At 53.2% G+C, this 16,585-nt stretch overlaps 1 protein-coding gene across 2 annotated transcripts in view; it reads left to right on the forward strand.

Moving 5' to 3' along the window:
* The window catches only part of DPYSL3 (dihydropyrimidinase like 3), a 31,308-nt gene that overhangs the window by 10,463 nt on the left and 4,260 nt on the right, over nt 1-16,585 (forward strand). Inside the window, exons 1-9 of one of the 2 annotated variants that reach the window (XM_017822876.1) lie at nt 167-312; nt 7,246-7,334; nt 9,541-9,725; nt 10,762-10,926; nt 11,072-11,133; nt 11,443-11,523; nt 11,669-11,737; nt 14,226-14,346; nt 15,115-15,271. In XM_017822876.1, the coding sequence (XP_017678365.1) occupies nt 274-312; nt 7,246-7,334; nt 9,541-9,725; nt 10,762-10,926; nt 11,072-11,133; nt 11,443-11,523; nt 11,669-11,737; nt 14,226-14,346; nt 15,115-15,271 (968 nt within the window). In that variant the 5' untranslated portion in view covers nt 167-273. Of the gene's footprint in view, nt 1-166; nt 313-7,245; nt 7,335-9,540; nt 9,726-10,761; nt 10,927-11,071; nt 11,134-11,442; nt 11,524-11,668; nt 11,738-14,225; nt 14,347-15,114; nt 15,272-16,585 lie in introns of those variants that run through there. The other variant, XM_017822875.1, reaches the window with a different exon arrangement.

Consider the following 16,585-nt stretch of genomic DNA (forward strand, 5'->3'; position numbering starts at 1 on the left):
CCCTGTCCCTGTCCCGGTCCCTGTCCCTGTCCCTGTCCCTGTCCCTGTCCCTGTCCCGGTCCCTGTCCCGGTCCCGGCACCTGCCGCGCGGGGCGGGGCGGGGCGCGCCCAGCCCGAGGCCCGGGGCCGAGCGCCCCCTGGCGGCGGCGGCGGGCGCGGTGGGCGGGGCGGGCGGGCGGCCGTCCCGGTGCGGCGGGCGCGGGCTCGGTCTCGCCTTTGTGCGGAGCGGCGCGGAGGCAGCGCGGGCGGCGGCGGGTCGGGCCGGGCGGCACCATGTCGTACCAGGGCAAGAAGAACATCCCGCGCATCACGGTGGGTGCGGCGGGCGGGCGGGCGGGGCAGCGCGCCCCGCGGGGCGGTCGGTGCGGTGCCGGTGTCCGGCGGTGCGGTGCGGGTCGGAGCGGGGCGGCGGCGCCGCGCAGACAAAGAGCCGCCGCCCGCGCAGGTGAACCGGGCTGGGCAGAGCCGCGCCCCGGCGGGGCAGCTCGGGCTGGAGCGTCTGCGGCGGTCGGTGCCCGGCGGCACCCGCGGGGCGCGCACCGGACCGGAGAGCCCGGAGCCGGGCGGGCGGCTCCCCCCGGGCGGGGCCGGGTGCGCTCCCCGCGCTCGGTGTCCCCGCTGAGCCGCTCCCCGGTCTCGCCGCATCAGGTGCGCAGGGACCCGCCTGCCCCGGCCCGCCCGGGCGTGGGTTGGTCCTGAAGCTGCGGGAGCCCCGGTGCCGCCGGTGCCCCCGGCCGTGCCGCTCCCTCCGGGCCGTGCTGCTCCGATCTCTGCCGGGCCAGCTGTGCGCCCCGGCCCGCCCCTCGAAGGCTGCACGGGGCTTGCTCCTGGGAAAGCAGTCGGGTCTTTCATCTTGTTGATGGCTTTTCACTGGCTTCGTGTAGCTCCTGATTTTTCCCTTGAGGTCAGCTCTGGCCCCCTGAAGAAAAAGGAAAAGCAAAGCGTTTGCTTTTAATTCTTCTTTTGAATCTACAGATGTGAACAAAATGCTCCCAAAGAAGCACTGAGGGCTTTATCACTGTAAAGAGAAATTCCTTTGTCAGCCCTGATTCAGTTGCTTATAAGCAATATTATGGCTTTACACATCTTGCCTCTTCTGTATCTTTAGACCACTATGGAGACACCACCATTGCTAGTGCAGGTGGGATTTCTCCCATTCCCTGGGGCTTTTTGTACAGGGACCTTTATGATAGGTTTTACCCACGTGCAGGGCTTGTGCTTGCTCCTCTGGGATCCGACAGGAGCTCTCTCACCTTAATGGTAACAAAATCTCCCAAGTTGCTTGATTTCTCCCTATTAAGTCCTTTTCTGCCAAAGCTGACAATGCTGAGGGCACATGGTGTCTGTCGCTGATGTTACAGGTCGCTGTTGTTCTCCTCTGACTTGTTCAGCCTGGGGATGACCCTCCAGGACTCACTGGCCCCCTTCTGCAGCATTGTCATATCCTGGTTGGAGCGGAGGAGATGGCTCTGGAATTCTGGTCAAATGACTAGTATGTCCTGAATCCATACTTCGGATGCAGGGGAGGCAATGAAGTGAAGTCAGGTGGACTCATCTGTTTTAATGGAGTGACAGAAATAAAAGCTCAGCTCTGGTGACTCCCCTAGAACAAAGCCTCTTCTGTCCCTTTCTACTGATTGTGCCCCTGAGCACTGCTGGCACTTTTTATTCCTCCTTCCTAGATTTCTGCCCCAGAATCTTCTTGCATGTCAGTACAGATAGCAGCTGATGGGGATGGCAGATTGTCACCTAAGCTGTGCTTGTTAGTAGAGAAACGTTTGGGACTGTGTTGTGCCATTTCCTTTACAGCATCTAAAGCATTGCAGGCAGAGGGGCGGGGGAGGGAAGGTCTGGAGCATGAGAGTATACAGAGAATACAGGAGCCACCTCCCACTGGCAGGTATCTCAGCTATAGATCTTTGAGCTGATAGCACAGAATCGGGGGCTGAACCCACAAACAAGGGGAGCAGTGCCTTCCTTGCCTCTGTCACCCAAGCAATGGGCAGGTTGGGCTTTTGTGAAGGATGTATTGGAAAACTGGGTATTTGTACTTCCCAACAGCTATTGTTTGAACTGCCTAGTGTGTTTCTGGAGATGCAGAAACACTCCCTCCTGATTCTTCTTGTACTCAACAGTGCTGCAGTCAGTATTCGTAGTTGGTTTGTGACAGTGACATCTGACACAGTTTGTGTCAGATTTGTCACAGTTTGTGACAGTGACATCTGACACAGTTTGCCTTTTGTATCTGTTTGCAGCAATTTCTGGGCTTTTCTAGGACAGCCATTTTAGTGGAGAAACCAGGAGCAAGAGTGAGTGGTGCATGTGTTAGTATGAGATTACATTGCTGTGCAAATTATTCACAACCTGAATTGTAAAGGTCTGGTCAAAAGCTGTGTGTGACGGTGTGACAGGCACTGATGGAATATGGGAAAGTACAGGCGTGTCTGTTGGTTATGCAGTGGAGGAAACATAGGAAGGGGAGGTTAACCAAGCCTTTGGATTTTTCAGTGATGGCTCCATCAGCTCGGTATGGATGTGTTGCTCTTCAGTGTGCCTTGGGTTGTGCACCATGCATCAGAGACCACTAAACATGGTATTACTTTCCAGATGTGTGCTGATGCTGGGATGCCCAGCTCAGGAGAATAGTAATTTCAAATCTTGTGTGTCTGTTGAGAGACTTTTTATTAGTTCATTTTCTTTGGTTGTTTGGAGAGATAATCAAAGTATTTCCCTTCTTGTTGTCCACAGCATGTTTTCCTGCAGAAAGAGAGGTGGAAGACTAAAGTCTTGCCCTGATTTCACAAAATACCTATTGAATCAAAATTACTCAGTCGTTGTGCTTTTGTCATAACATACTTTCCTAGCCCACATTTTTTCTTGATGTGAGCCATGTCCATCCCAGTCACCCTGCCAGAGCCCATGAGCACAGTCTCTGTGATGTCTCTGACACCTCTAATAGCAAGGAGGTGGCATGGGGATGGCCAGTATGTTGTATCAGGTGCAAGTGGGAAGGAAGGCTTCAGACAGATTTTGGTAAACTGGCAGCTATTGTTATATCATATCTTGCCCACAGTCCCCTGGGAATCACGGTATAGCTGGCAGCTGGCTATCTGTCCCTTTGACTCCAGCCAAGGGTTCTTCCCTGCTGTCCTGTAGTACATTAGTAAGGAGAAGACATCAGCTTCTGATGAAACACCACTGCAAGTAGTGTCTCTTCTTTTACAAGGAAGAAAACCTTGTAAAGGTGTATGAAACCATACACCTGCTTCCACGCTCCCCTAATTATGCCCTTGTGCTTTGTAAATGAGGTGAGCACTGTTCTTGGCTGGGTTCAGCAGCTTTCTGGAAGCTGCTGCCTGCCCTTCCTTCTGCAGCATCACTCTGAGAAATATTAAGAGACCGCCTGATATTTTGGGAACTCAAAATGACCAGATGATGCTTAAGAGCATCAAGGGCAGAGTGTGGGCATGAGGCAATGGGTAATGGGTTTGAAAGCTTGATCCCAAATGCCAATAGGCAGAGAGACAGGGAGTGTTCAGCAAAAGGATTTCCTGGTGTGGTGAGGTGTTGGGGGCTGGTGGTGATCCTGGAAGGTTTTGGCAGAGCTGTTTTGGAAGGAAGCTCCAGGCTTGGCCTCACGGGCATCCCCTGAGCCTGCAGAAATGGATCCTCATGGAAAGCACCATGCCAGTAACAGGTGGGCTGTCACTGGCTGCCCAGGGACTTCTGAGACGTGGTCAGCAGTGGAGGTCAGGCCAGTGAACCCGACAGGTCAGTGCCAGCAGTCAGGTAGAGCCACGAGCAGCCAGGTCTGTGCAGCCCCTCACACTCACTGCTGCCCTTTGCCCAGAGGCTGTGCTGGGCAGTGCCCAGGGTCAGGCCCTGGCTGCTCCTCCCTGGCCGTGCCCCACAGCTCCTGGCGCAGGAGAGCTTTTCCCTCTGCTGACAGTGGCTGATGACACAGCCTGACACTGGCTGGTGGAAGCTGTGGTGGGTGTGCAGAGACACAGTGAGCCCTGGCAGGGGAACAGTGTGTTTATTGTGGTCTGGAGCTGCTCTGGCAGCGTGTGCTGCAGAAGCCTGGCTATTAAATCAGACTCGTTTCCTCATAACTGCTTCATTCTCTTCCTTTCTTCTTCCCCCGCCTCTTGACATCTGGGCGCACTCCTGAACGATGCCAGAGCCTGTAGATGTGTCATTTGGATTTTCCTTATTCTACTTTGTTGCATTTTTTCCTTGAAGTCAGTGGGTGAGTGCCAGTGCAGCCCCTTCACTGTCGGGTGAGTGTGGGGGGTTCTGGCAGTGCCCAATCCCCTAAATAGATGCCTTGTTTGTGCTCCAGCCATTATAGACCTCTCAATTTTGTGTACTAACAGAGTTAGCACTGAGCAGCCCTTCACATCTGCCACAGAATGACCATTTGGGGGGGGGCAGGCATATTTCCTGAGCTCATATTAACAGTTTATTCAGTAATTGTCAAGGGCTACAGTCTCCTGCCCCTGTGATGCCTGTGCCTGACTCCCTTGGCTTGCTCTTGTCCAACGTGCAGGGAAGGGCAGGCCAGCATCAGTATTTGCTGGTGCTCCCACTCTGCTGAGAACAAACTCCAGTATTGGGGAGGGTCAGTTGGAGAGGTTTAAAGGGTATGGGCAAGACAAAAAAGTGGAGGCCCAGTTGTGTTACTGGATCTGGGCAGGTAGGCTCTTTTTTTCTCATTGTATAGGCTAGGTAAAGCCAAGGGGGATCTGCCGGGGAGTAGGGGACTGGTTACGTGGGAGAAATTCTATCTATGGTTGGCTGAAATAGAAGACAAGAATCTTCTTCCCTGTGTTTCTGACCTTGGCCCTGGTTTATCCATAGCTGACACCTGAGACCATTGCTCAGTAGTTTTTGTCTACATCTCTTGTATGTTACTTAAACACTCATCATTTTCCTCCATGAGAGCCACAGCTCAGCTGCTTGCCCCCGTGACCGACAGGCTCCAAGCAACGCCTTTTAGGGGTTTCTGAACTTAAAATTACAGTATTGTTAGTCTGATGACATTTGGATAGACGCACAAGGGAGGACAGGCACCCTGTACTGAAGGAGGGGGAGGAGAATCAGTAGCTCATTAGCAGCACTTGTTTGTGCTCAGGGTCCTCAGCCCCAAAGCTGAGCATGTGGCCCTTGGGGAGAGGCGTGGCACAGGCGTGCTGGTCCGAGCGCCTGGGACTGTCCGTGCACACCGGCCGTCCTTGAGCCTCGGCTGCTCGTGAGAGGTGACACTGGGCCCCCAGGGCAAGGCCATTACCTCCGTGTGCTCGTGGAGGTGTGTTGGAAGGAGCTGTGGCCAGCAACGTGCCCTTGCTTCCAGAGCCCCACTCACACAACACAATCCGGGCAGACCCGCCCGACGTGTTAGCTGCGGTCAGGGGAGAAGCGGGGCTGATCCCAGGTCTGCGTGTTGGAGAGGATGGTGGTTGAGACGAGAACCGCGGAACAGCTCGGCTGAGCTCTTTTCCTGGTGGGAGACGAGGCTCCCATGGGCTGCGCTGGGCGGGGAGGGTAAATCCGCGTTGCCGACACCGGGGTTGCCGGTCACGGGTAGAGCCGTGGGCGGCCCCGCCGGGGATCCGCGGTGATCCCCCCGCGCTGAGCCGCGCCGGCATTCCCAGCCTTTCCCCACCCAGTTCCTTTGTCTCGGCTGCGGGTGGATGAGATTGCTGTACAAACGCACTCGGGGCTCTGGGCTTTGGCTGCTGCAGGGACGCAGGAGTTATTCTCTGCATCCTTCTGTTGACGGGGAGGAAGCTGCAAATTACCAGCACTGTGGCGATCCTTAAGAAATTGCCCCAGGGGCGGCGGATGGCGAACAAACCCGGTTCCCTGCAGAGGAATTAATTGTGCTAGAGCTTCACAGGGTGAGGCTGGCGTGTGAGCCCTGCTGAAGGCTCTGGTCAGCCCTGGTCCAGGCTCAGACAGCAGACGGGGAGTGTATTCCCGTGCCAAAACCTGGGCTGTGGGCACTGGGGGGAGCAAAGAGCAAAGCTGGGGGGTTGCTGGAGGTGTTTTAAGCAGTGGGGGACACGGCATATTCTCTGGCACAGCACAATCAGCCTGTGTCGCCTGAATCCATGGCAGCCATGTGTGAGATCAGGTCGTTTGCCCCTGTACTGCCTGCAGCTGTGCAGACTTGTGTGGGTGGAGGTAGGTGGAAGAGCAGAACCTCAGCCTTCCCAGTTCCTCGGGACAGGGTCTGTTCCCCCCAGGACAGTGTCCATCCTGTCCCGTCAGTGTATGCTGAGCTGTCCCAGTCCAAAAGTGTGAATGCAGGAAGAGCATAAGCACAGTTCTGGTCTGGGTGTTCCTCAGCTGTCTGGCTGTGCTCCTTTGGAGAAGGTTGCTGGCCACTTTGGTCAGTAGAGAGGAGAACGGAGGAGGTGGTAAATCATGAGATGGGAATTCAGGCCAGTGCCTCCTGGGCCTTGTATAGACCTGTGAAATGCCTCAGAAGAACTACCTTGAGCACAGCCAGGGGAGGGACAGCTTCCAGCAACGGGCTGCCTGTCCTGTTGGTGGTCCTTGCAAGGTGGTAACAGGAGAGAGTAAATTGTCTTCTTTAAGGCAACTTATTTTACATAGTATCTGGATAAGATTTAAGGACACGCCCGTAGTACAAACTTGCTCTACATACTGGTGTGTGGCTCATGCTGCCTACAGTTATGTCCATAACGTCCCAAGAAGTTTTTGACTTCTCTGTATATTTTATGGAAGCATATTTGCTGTGGCCTCAGTGACTCTCCTTTATGCTCACTCTGCTTGGGTGGTGTTTCTGGCAGCCCCTGTCCCATTCAGAAACAGCCTTAGGAGTATGATGTTTACAATCCTTGCTCTTGTCCTGTTGTTTCAAGTGTCATTACAAGTGTGACCTTTCTGCAGCATTGCCTGTTGAGGTGAGCAGTGGGAGAGCACCCTGGAGGGTCCTGTACAGGGCACTGCAAATCACAGAGTCACAGGATGTTAAGGGGTTGGAGTGGACCTTAAAGATCATCTAGTCCCAACCCCACCTGACATGGGCAGGGACACCTCCCACTAGACCAGGTGGCTCAAGGCCTTATCCAGCCTGGCTTTGAACACTTCCAGGGCTAGGGCATCCACAGCCTCCCTGGGCATCCTGTTCCATTGTCTAATCACCCTCACAGTGAAAAGTGAATGAAGTGTGTCTATTACCTGTTACTGACAACTGCTCTGCTCTTCCTTTCTCAGAGTGATCGTCTTCTTATTAAAGGAGGGAGAATAGTCAATGATGACCAGTCATTCTATGCTGACATTTACATGGAGGATGGCCTCATTAAGTAAGTACGGGACTTATATTATCTCCATCTCCCCTTAAACCAGCTTTAGGTTGGCTGGTTATTGGCTTTTTGTGGATGTGGTCTGTACCCAACTTGCCAGCCAGGAAAACTTGATAGCCCTCTCTGGACAGAGTCTGAGCTCTCTGTGTGAGCACATGACATGTTTTCAGGGTAACTCCAGTGACTGAATTGCAGTCAGGCTTGTGGGATTGTGATACAGTGTCCAGTGTACAGCAAAGCTGTGTCTAATTGCACCAGGGACAAGATTCATCTTTGACTCCTGTTTTGCCCTGTGTTAACCATATTAGCCTGAATGACCCCACACAGGATCCTGTTTGTTAGCACTAACAAGGACAGTGCTGTGCTGCAAGTCATCTGCTCTCTTGAGATTTCCGGGAATTGCAGGGAAACCTTTGGGTTCCCTCAGCTTCTCCATGTGTGCCTCAGAGCTGCAGGAATAGCTCCATTGTTTAAAGTCTACTGTTCAGACACGGGAAAAGTATCGTGTTGGGACATGTGAAATGAGGGTGAACTGAAAGAACCGTGGAAGTTTATAACAAAGAGACTTGAAAAGGCATTTCTTGCTCTATGATAAGAGTTAAATATCCAGCATTACCAGGGTGGTATATGTTAAAAATCCAGCAGCAGATAAATAGTTCAAGAAGTGGGACTGTATTTTTATGAGGCTGTTTTTAGATGAACAAGAGCATTCATGACTGACAGTAGTTGCACCAAGGCAGGAATCAGAGCCAGTTTCAGGTCTTGTTATGGCACAGGCTTCCTGAGTATCCTTGAGTCTCATCTGCAGCCTGGAGGTCACAGAATTTCACTGCTGTGGAAGCAAAATGCTCTCACAAGTGAATTCTGGTAAGAATGCAGTGAGCAGTTTAAAACCTTTAGTGATAGATTGATCTCTGTAAAAGCAGTGGGAAGAGCTGCTGGCTTATTGCTGTGAGGACCTGGAGCGAGCATTTCTGTCCACAGAATTTTTGTTATGTTAAGGAAAAAAACTGCGAAGGGACCAAACTTGAATGAAATGCAAAAATGGAATTTGCTTTTCATTTTTACTTCCCCAGTGTGCCAAGGAAATCAGAATTTTTCCACTAAAACCAACTTGTCTTTTATCTTGATTTATCAGGGAAGACTGAGGAAGGCTTGGTGGAAATAGGATTTCTGAAAGAAGAGATTTGAAGGCTGAGTGCTACATATGGACAGATAAAGGGATTGAGCGGGCAGGGGCTGAGGGAAGGGAGTGCTGAGGTTCAGGTGACTTGGCCTGCAGGAGGGCTGGGTACTTCGAGTTGTGCTCAAACAGAACAGGCTCCAGAGGACTGTGGTTGTGTATTCGGTTACCAGTGGATGTATACTGGAACTTTCTAGATTTCCTGTTTTCAGAAGATATTTTTAGGTACTTGTGATTTTAGCTGCCTTCACTACAGCATGGCACTGCTCATGGCAAAGCTGTCCTTCAGGGCACGGAGGAGACAAGGTGAGGGGGGCACCTTGGGAGGACAGTTGAGCACCTTGGGGGCCTTGGGCACCTTGGGAAGACAGTGAGCCCGGAGCTTGCAGGCTCTTCTGTGAGCCCAGGGGACTGGAGTCAGCACTTGCTGAGCTCCCCCCCAGCCCCCAGGAGTCCCTTCACCCTTGGGACCTTGTGCTGTGAGCGGCATTGCAAGTCCCTGATGAGCCCTGAGCTGGCCTAGCAGCTGTGGCATTACAGTGGAAATCATCTTTCTCTGTAAGTAAGCCTCAGACTTGAGCCTTACTTAAAGTGGGCAGAAGGACAGGGGAGAGGAGAGATTAGGGGTGCAGCTTACTGGGAGCAGGGCTGGTGGTGTTGGGTTTTGTGAGCATGCACCCTGGGTGAGCACTTAGATCTGCTCTGCATGGCCATCAGACCATTCTCCCCAGCTACCCAACCCAGGGCCTGCCCCAGGCAGCAGGTGCCATCCCAGACACCCACGGAGCAGCTGGACAGATGGCAGCCACCCCTGGACTAAGCACATCGTAGGTGTCAGCAAGCCAGACACCCTGCACGTGGCTGTGCAGCGGGGTGGGTTCAACTCTGCCTGGGTCTGGGAGTGGGACAGAGAGGGGTGTTCTGTGGGCAGGGAGGTGACCTGGCAGTTCCTGGCTGAGCTGTTCAGGGGTTATGCTGTGGCTGGTTTTCCTTTGTTTGACCATCTTGGTGTGATCTCATCAGGCAGATTGGAGACAACCTGATTGTCCCTGGAGGGGTCAAAACCATAGAAGCCAATGGGAAGATGGTGATCCCTGGAGGAATTGATGTCCACACTCGCCTGCAGATGCCATACAAGGGAATGACTGCTGTGGACGATTTCTTCCAAGGAACAAAAGCGGCTCTCGCTGGTGGAACCACCATGATCAGTGAGTGCAGCAGGCAGGGCTTGTGCATGACACCACCCAGCAGTCCTGCAACACTGTCCAGATCTTTTTTCTCTTTGCTTTTCTCAGTCTTTGTTCTAAAGGCCCATGATGGTGCGTTCATATCTTCTATGATCTTTGTCAGTGCAGTTTAGAGAGTAAGGATTGGGATGAATCTTTGGATCCTTAGTAATGATGAAGTGATGGTTCAGGAGGTCTGTGTAGGACTGCTTGCCCATGCAGATCCTGTGCTCTGCAGTACTTCTTTGTCTGCAGCCACTGCTGCCCCTGGGACCCTCAAAAAGAAAAAATGACGTAACTTTTTTCCCCTGTTAAATAAAAATAGGGCAGTGTGGTGCTCAGATGACTCTGAGCAGGGAAACAGAGCAATGTGCTGGCATCCCACACTGCTCAGAAATAAACAGTGCTAACGAAAAAGGAAAGGGAATTCTGAGGTCCTTCCCTGGAGAAGGCCATGGCTGTGCACTGGTTTGAGGTTCAGGTGTTACTGCTGTGCAGTGGTCACAGCTGTGTGTACTGCAGGGTTTCTTGGGATGCACGAGCAAGTGTTGATCCTTCCAGTAAAGGGCTGGGTTCTTTGTCCTCCCCCCACCAGTTTTCCTTCTCTCTGTGCCAAAAAAATACATTTTGTGGAATGGATTATGGCAGGGTGTGGGGATTCCATGGTGGGCAATAAAAGGTGCATTAGTGTTGCAGTGTGGGAGGAGGCTGTGTGCTAATGGGGTGGGAGTGGGGATGGGGAATGACAGGGCCCTTCAGCTTCCAGCCAGTTTCTCAGCAGAAGCTGTAAAAGTCCCTGGTCCCATGCCAGAGGCCATTAAGCAAGGGCTCTGTGCACTTCCCTGCCGATAAATGCACTTGAGGAGTGAAGGCGCGTTGTGAAGGTAACAGGAACCTCTTGGGAGCTGCCCTGAAGCCCCTGAGGAGACCAACCCAGGATGGTGGAGGTGCCAGGCCATGGTGGGGTGGCCTGGTCGGGGAACCCTTGCCCAGCCCTTGCTCTGCTGTGCCCCTGCAGTGGACCATGTGGTGCCGGAGCCCGAGTCCAGCCTGTCGGAGGCGCTGGAGCGGTGGCGGGAGTGGGCGGACGGGAAGGCCTGCTGTGACTACGCGCTGCACGTGGACATCCCGCGCTGGAGCGACCGCGTCCGGCAGGAGCTGCACACCATCGTCCAGGAGAAAGGTTTGTTGCCTGCTGCTCCCTGCCCAGCCTCGGGGGCTGTGTGCCCTGTGCCCTGGCCAGGGAGGGCGAGGGGCGGCCTTGCTGTTGGGAGGGTGGCCAGAGCAGGCAGCCTGACCACCCCTCTCTCCTCTCTGCTCTGCCCCAGGCGTTAACTCCTTCATGGTGTACATGGCCTACAAGGATTTGTACCAGATGTCCAACACCGAGGTGAGGCCCCCTTTGCCACCGTGGTTGTGTTGATGGAAGGGGCAGCAGGGGGTGGCTGCCTGTGCGGGGCTGCCCCAGGCTGTGGCCGTGGGCTGGCTGAGCTCCTGCACTGCAGGCAGAGGCACAGGTCTGGTGTGGAGAGCACCAAGAACACCTGCTGATGACTGTATTCTTCGGAAAGCTGGTCCTGGCACGGCCAGAGCATTGCCTGGCATGGCAGCACCAGGCCCTGGCAGCTATGGGGCCATGGGAGGTGCCAGGGCTATGGGCTGCCTGCTCAGGAATCATTTCTTCTTGTCTCTCTTTTAGCTGTATGAGATATTCAGCTGCCTGGCAGAGCTGGGTGCCATAGCCCAAGTTCATGCTGAAAACGGTGATATAATTGCACAGGTAACTAACTATTTCTGGCATGCAGGGACTGAAAATCTACCCCAGGGTAGTGATGGTCCTGAGGGAAGGGCTTGACACAGAAGGAGTCTGCTTTTCTGGTTGGTGGTTTCAGTCTTGTAACAACTCTGTTCTTTTGGTGTCCTAGGAACAAGCCAGGATGTTGGAGATGGGAATAACAGGCCCCGAGGGCCACGTGCTGAGCAGACCTGAGGAGGTAAGATGCAGAGGACAGTTCAGCCTTGCTGCACTGAAGAACTTCCCCAGTCACAGTGGGGCTCAGTGTGTGTAGTGGGGCCAGACAAACATCGTGGCAGGGGTGTGTGTGTGTGTGCATCCAGGGGTGTCCATTTATACAGACACTGCTGTCTGGTTCATCATCAGCCCAGGAAAGAGTGAGGTGCATGTTTGTGACAAACAGTTCTCAGTCTTGCTCAAGTTGCCCAGCAGAGACAGAAGCCCTTGTTCTGAGTCTCACGGAGAGGAATCAATCAACAAAAATGTCTGTATGGCTGTAGCAGCCTTTGGGGCTGGACTGGGGGCATTTGTCTTGTATTGGTGACTCCACAGATGTGAGAGACCTGAGAAGAATCAAATGATGAGTTTTAGTTTCTCTGAGAATTCACTGTACACATCTGAGTGCTGACAGATTCCAGCCTCTTCCTGCTTTATATCTGCTTAGAGTCTAAAGCATGTTTGAGAGTCAGATGGACAAAGCCATTGGTGGAAGGAGTGGGAGGGAAGGAGAGGGGGAATTCCCTGGTTACAAATCATTGTCAGAATACTAATTAGATTACTTCTAATTTTAGCTTGCAGGGTATTTTTCTGTTTGGTCCATTAATCTGAGTTGAGTCTAATTTTAGATAGGTTTCCTTGAGATAACTCCCTGCTGAGAGGTGCTTTAACTTTCCACAACATGTGAAAGAAGAAAACAGTAGGAATTTGGTACAATAGCAAAGCCGAGCAGGGAAGCACAGGGATGGATTTATACTTCAGGGCCCGCTGAAATAAAATCAGTTGGCTCAAATTATAAGTGTACAAAGTTGGCTATATTAGGGCTGGTAACAACATACATGGCCTAGTGTAATACAGTGTTTATTTTCTTAGAAGTACGAGAGTGTAAAGCATTTTCTTGTACAGGGAAGAGTCTCAGTGTCAAACACAGTGGCTCGGAGTCCCTCTGCATGTAAGCTGCCATTTATTTTTATGACTCTGACCTGTTGCCCCTAGCTGGCAAGCAAAGGTGCAATTCAGGGATGCTGTGGTTGTGCCAGGATTTGAGAACTGTCCTATTGCCATAAGACAGCACTGCAGATCTCTCCCAGAGTCAGTAAAACATTGTTGAGTGTTTAATCTTGAAATGCCATTAAAGCATAAGGCAACTGAGAACACTGCCACGCTCTAGATAACATCTGTTCAGCCAAATCCAAATCTCTTTGAAAATAAACAATGTTCTTTTTCCACAACACATTCTACCTGGGAAAATGTTTAGGTGGAACACAAATGGCCCTGCTACCCCATAAAGCCCACAGGTGCAAAGGATTGGGAGGGTGATCTGTGGCTCCGTGGGTCTCTTCTGTCCTGGAGGGACCTCAGTGGGGGTTAAAGACTTCTTTCTGGTGATGGTGGTGACTTGGTAGGGCAGGATGGTGCTGCTCCAGATTGTAACCTGCTGTGAGGGGTATTGAGTGATGGCTGTTTGCTCCTGTCCACATGTTAAGCATCGCCAACTACTGCAGTCCATAAGTGTGCTGATAAAACTGTTCTCTTGCTTAAATTTCTATTTTAAGAGTCTTTAAGCAGAAGAGAAAAACCTCTTTTCACTGTACAGCAAATAGCCCAGCAGAAGTACGAGAGGCATGGGTGGGTGGTGTGTCTGGGTGCAGTGCTCTGCTTCTCCTGCCCCAGGACAGTTCAGCTGGCACAGCCCCAGGAGCTGCCCTGGGGGCTGGATTAGTGGTGTCTTTTTAAGGCTTCTGTTTTGAACTTCCTCATTCCAAAGCTTGAAGCCAAACTGTAGAGCAAACAGTTGCAGAACTCTGGGGTTGAGCTCAGGCTGAACACAGACTGATGTAATAGTCCAAAGATATCCCTCCTGATGGAAATCCGCCCTGCAGTAAGAGCAGGACAGTGGAGTGAGGCGGGTGTCAGCAGGCTGGGGTGAGCAGCAGGACAGCCAGGCCCCAGTGCCAGCAGCCTGCCAGGGCATGGCCCCCTGCACCCAGCCATTGGGGTGGCAGGGACATCTGGTTAAACCTGCTGCAGCCATGGGACAACCTGGAGCAGGGAGTGCTCTGGAGGGGCTGACCCTTTGCTGCCTGATGTCAGCCTGTGCTGGCAGGCTGGGCAGCAGTCCCTGGGCTCCTTGAGCTGTCAAGAGAGCTGGAACCAGGCAGTGGAAAAAACAGCAGATGCAGCTCTACTGGCCCCTGAGCAGGGTCCAGGCAGTGCTCCTGTTCTGGGCATGGAGCAGGGTCCAGACAGTGCTCCTGTGCCAGGCATTGTGTTGCTGTAGCCTGCGATTTGGGCCAGGCCCTGGGGAGACTGAAGCTTCCCCCCTCAGATCTCCCTGATTAACCTGCCCTTGGGGAGTCAAGGGTAAAAGCAAGGACACAGGGTGCAATCCATGGTGTGCTGAGAGCAGCAGGGGCTCCTCCCTGCCCACTCAGTGCTCCTTTGCAGCTGTGTGCCATCCTCTCTTCCAGCTGGAAGCAGAAGCTGTCTTCCGGGCCATCACTATTGCCAGCCAGACCAACTGTCCTCTCTACGTGACTAAAGTGATGAGCAAAAGCGCTGCTGACCTCATCTCCCAAGCCAGAAAAAAAGGTGAGTGGCAGCTGGTGCTGCACTCATCCCTGCTGCTGCCACCAGGATCCTGGATTATGTGGCCCCCATGTCCTCATGGTTGTTTTGCCAAGACCATGACTGTGCTTGGAGTGCCGTCCAGTGCTTCCCCTTCTGCTGGGGAGCAGTTAGCTCAAGGGTTTGCCTGACTTGTGAAGGGCAGGGGACACTGCACCGGGCCACATAGAGCCACCTCCTGTTGTCACATCAGGTAATATCATGTGGGGCACAGGTGGGAGCAATGCTTTTTTTAGTTTGTCTGTGGCTGTGAAGGGCTTGCTGAGGACACTTGTCCCATGCACGTTGCTGGTGGTTTGAGCTGCTGCACGTAGCTCTGGCCTCCCTTTGAAGTGCTGGCCCCTCAGGCACCTGGGTGCTTTTTCAGATGACTGGGGGCTCCGTTTGTCACTGGAGGTGGAGCACAGGGATTTCCCACAGGCATGTGGGCATATCCACAGTTGTGCTCAGTGGGTTCTGTGCCCCCACCCCGGGAGCTGTGAAGGGGGAGGCTGGTGCACTGGAATCTGTGCCCTGGAGCAGGAGGACCCTACGGTGATGGCAGGCAGGACTTGCTGCAGGACTTGTTGTAGGACTTGTCTCTCCTGCCTGCCCCAGCACCGGAGGCCCAGGCTGGCAGTGTGGGACAGCCTGACATGGGTCTGGGTGTTCTCTGGGCTGTTGGTAGTGCTGTAGAGCAGAGAATGCCTGCAGGCTCCACAGAAACAGCATCCTTTCTGTGCCCTTTTGCAGGCATTGTGGTGTTTGGTGAGCCCATCACAGCCAGTCTGGGGACTGATGGAACACACTACTGGAGCAAGAACTGGGCCAAGGCCGCGGCATTTGTGGTCTCCCCGCCACTGAGCCCAGACCCAACAACTCCTGACTACATCAACTCCCTCCTGGCCAGGTGAGTGACAGCTCTGCTGGGGATGCTGCTGGGGGGAAGTGGACTCTGGATAGGGAAGGAAGAGGTTAGTCCAATATGAACCACTTCAGTGTAGGTGTTTACTGAGCTGACTGGTGAAATGGCTCTGACTCCAAGCTGTGGTGGTTTATCCCTGAGAGTGGAGGGAGGACAGGAGAGGCACCATGAGGTTAACATCAGTAATGAGAAAAATACCAGGACATGTAGTCTTGAACCATTTTAAATGCCCTGAAGAAGGCAAAGAAATGAGGACCAGCTAACACGGACTTGTCAACAGAAGCATTCACCAAGCTGGAGAAGTGAGGAATGGCTGCCTGGGTTGAGATGCTGCAGGAGAACATGGAAGGGTTACAAGTGTCACAGGCTGGTGGGGACTGCAGTCAAATACAAAGCAGATGTGTTCTCACACCTGTACAGGTGAGCAGTAGCAGAGCCTGCAAAGTGCAGGAGGCCTTTAGGAGCAGCTCCTGCACATCTGGCTGGGATGATAGGTCTTTTTTTCACCCTGAAGGTCAGGGGGTGGGGAAGGGATTTGTTGAAAAAAATACAGACAATAAAAGCACTTCAGCAATTTGCTGTGACCTTTCACAGTTACACTCCATCCTCTCACTGGCAAGGCCCATGCAGCAGCTGTGGGGACACAGCACATTCCTGGCCCTGTCCACGTGCCCTGTGTCCATCACACAGCCCCTCACCCTGCGTTTGTATGTCCAATCGTGTGGTGGCTGGTCTGTGTTAGCCAGGGGATGGCTGACAATGGGGGAGCTGTAAATGGAAATGACCTTTTAGGTAACCCTGGAAACATCTCTGCTGAGATGAGTGAGGGATGCAGTCAGTGCAAAGTGTCTCTGCAGCAGGGCACGTTAGGATAAACCTGATTGTGCCAGGGTGGAGATGCCATGCCCGGGTGTAAGAGAGGTGCATTTGGGGTCTGAGTATGCAGGTCGCCCCGGATTTTGCTGTGGTCAAGGACCAAGAGATGCCTCCACTCAGTCTGGATCTGTTATATAAGTGCAGGTCATAGCAACTGGGAGGGAAAAGTGAGCCCAGCTCCTTCACTGGCTTTCTAATCCTCCCCTTCCAATTTACTCCAGACCTCAGAGGAGAGATGAGTACTTCTTAGTCCCTGCAGCCCACAGGTGTCTGTCCTGACACCTTTGTCATACTGCTTTCTGCGAGGCTGCAGTGGGAGGAGAGGCTGTGAGGCTCCAGCTGGGCTGGATGGCTTGTTTTCCTCCACCAGGACAAATCTGGTGGAGATTAGGAAGTGTGTTGTGTCATGAGCTCAGGCCTCTG

Source organism: Lepidothrix coronata, unplaced genomic scaffold (genome assembly GCF_001604755.1).
Source record: "Lepidothrix coronata isolate B3197 unplaced genomic scaffold, Lepidothrix_coronata-1.0 Scaffold100, whole genome shotgun sequence".
NCBI classification, from domain to species: domain Eukaryota; kingdom Metazoa; phylum Chordata; class Aves; order Passeriformes; family Pipridae; genus Lepidothrix; species Lepidothrix coronata.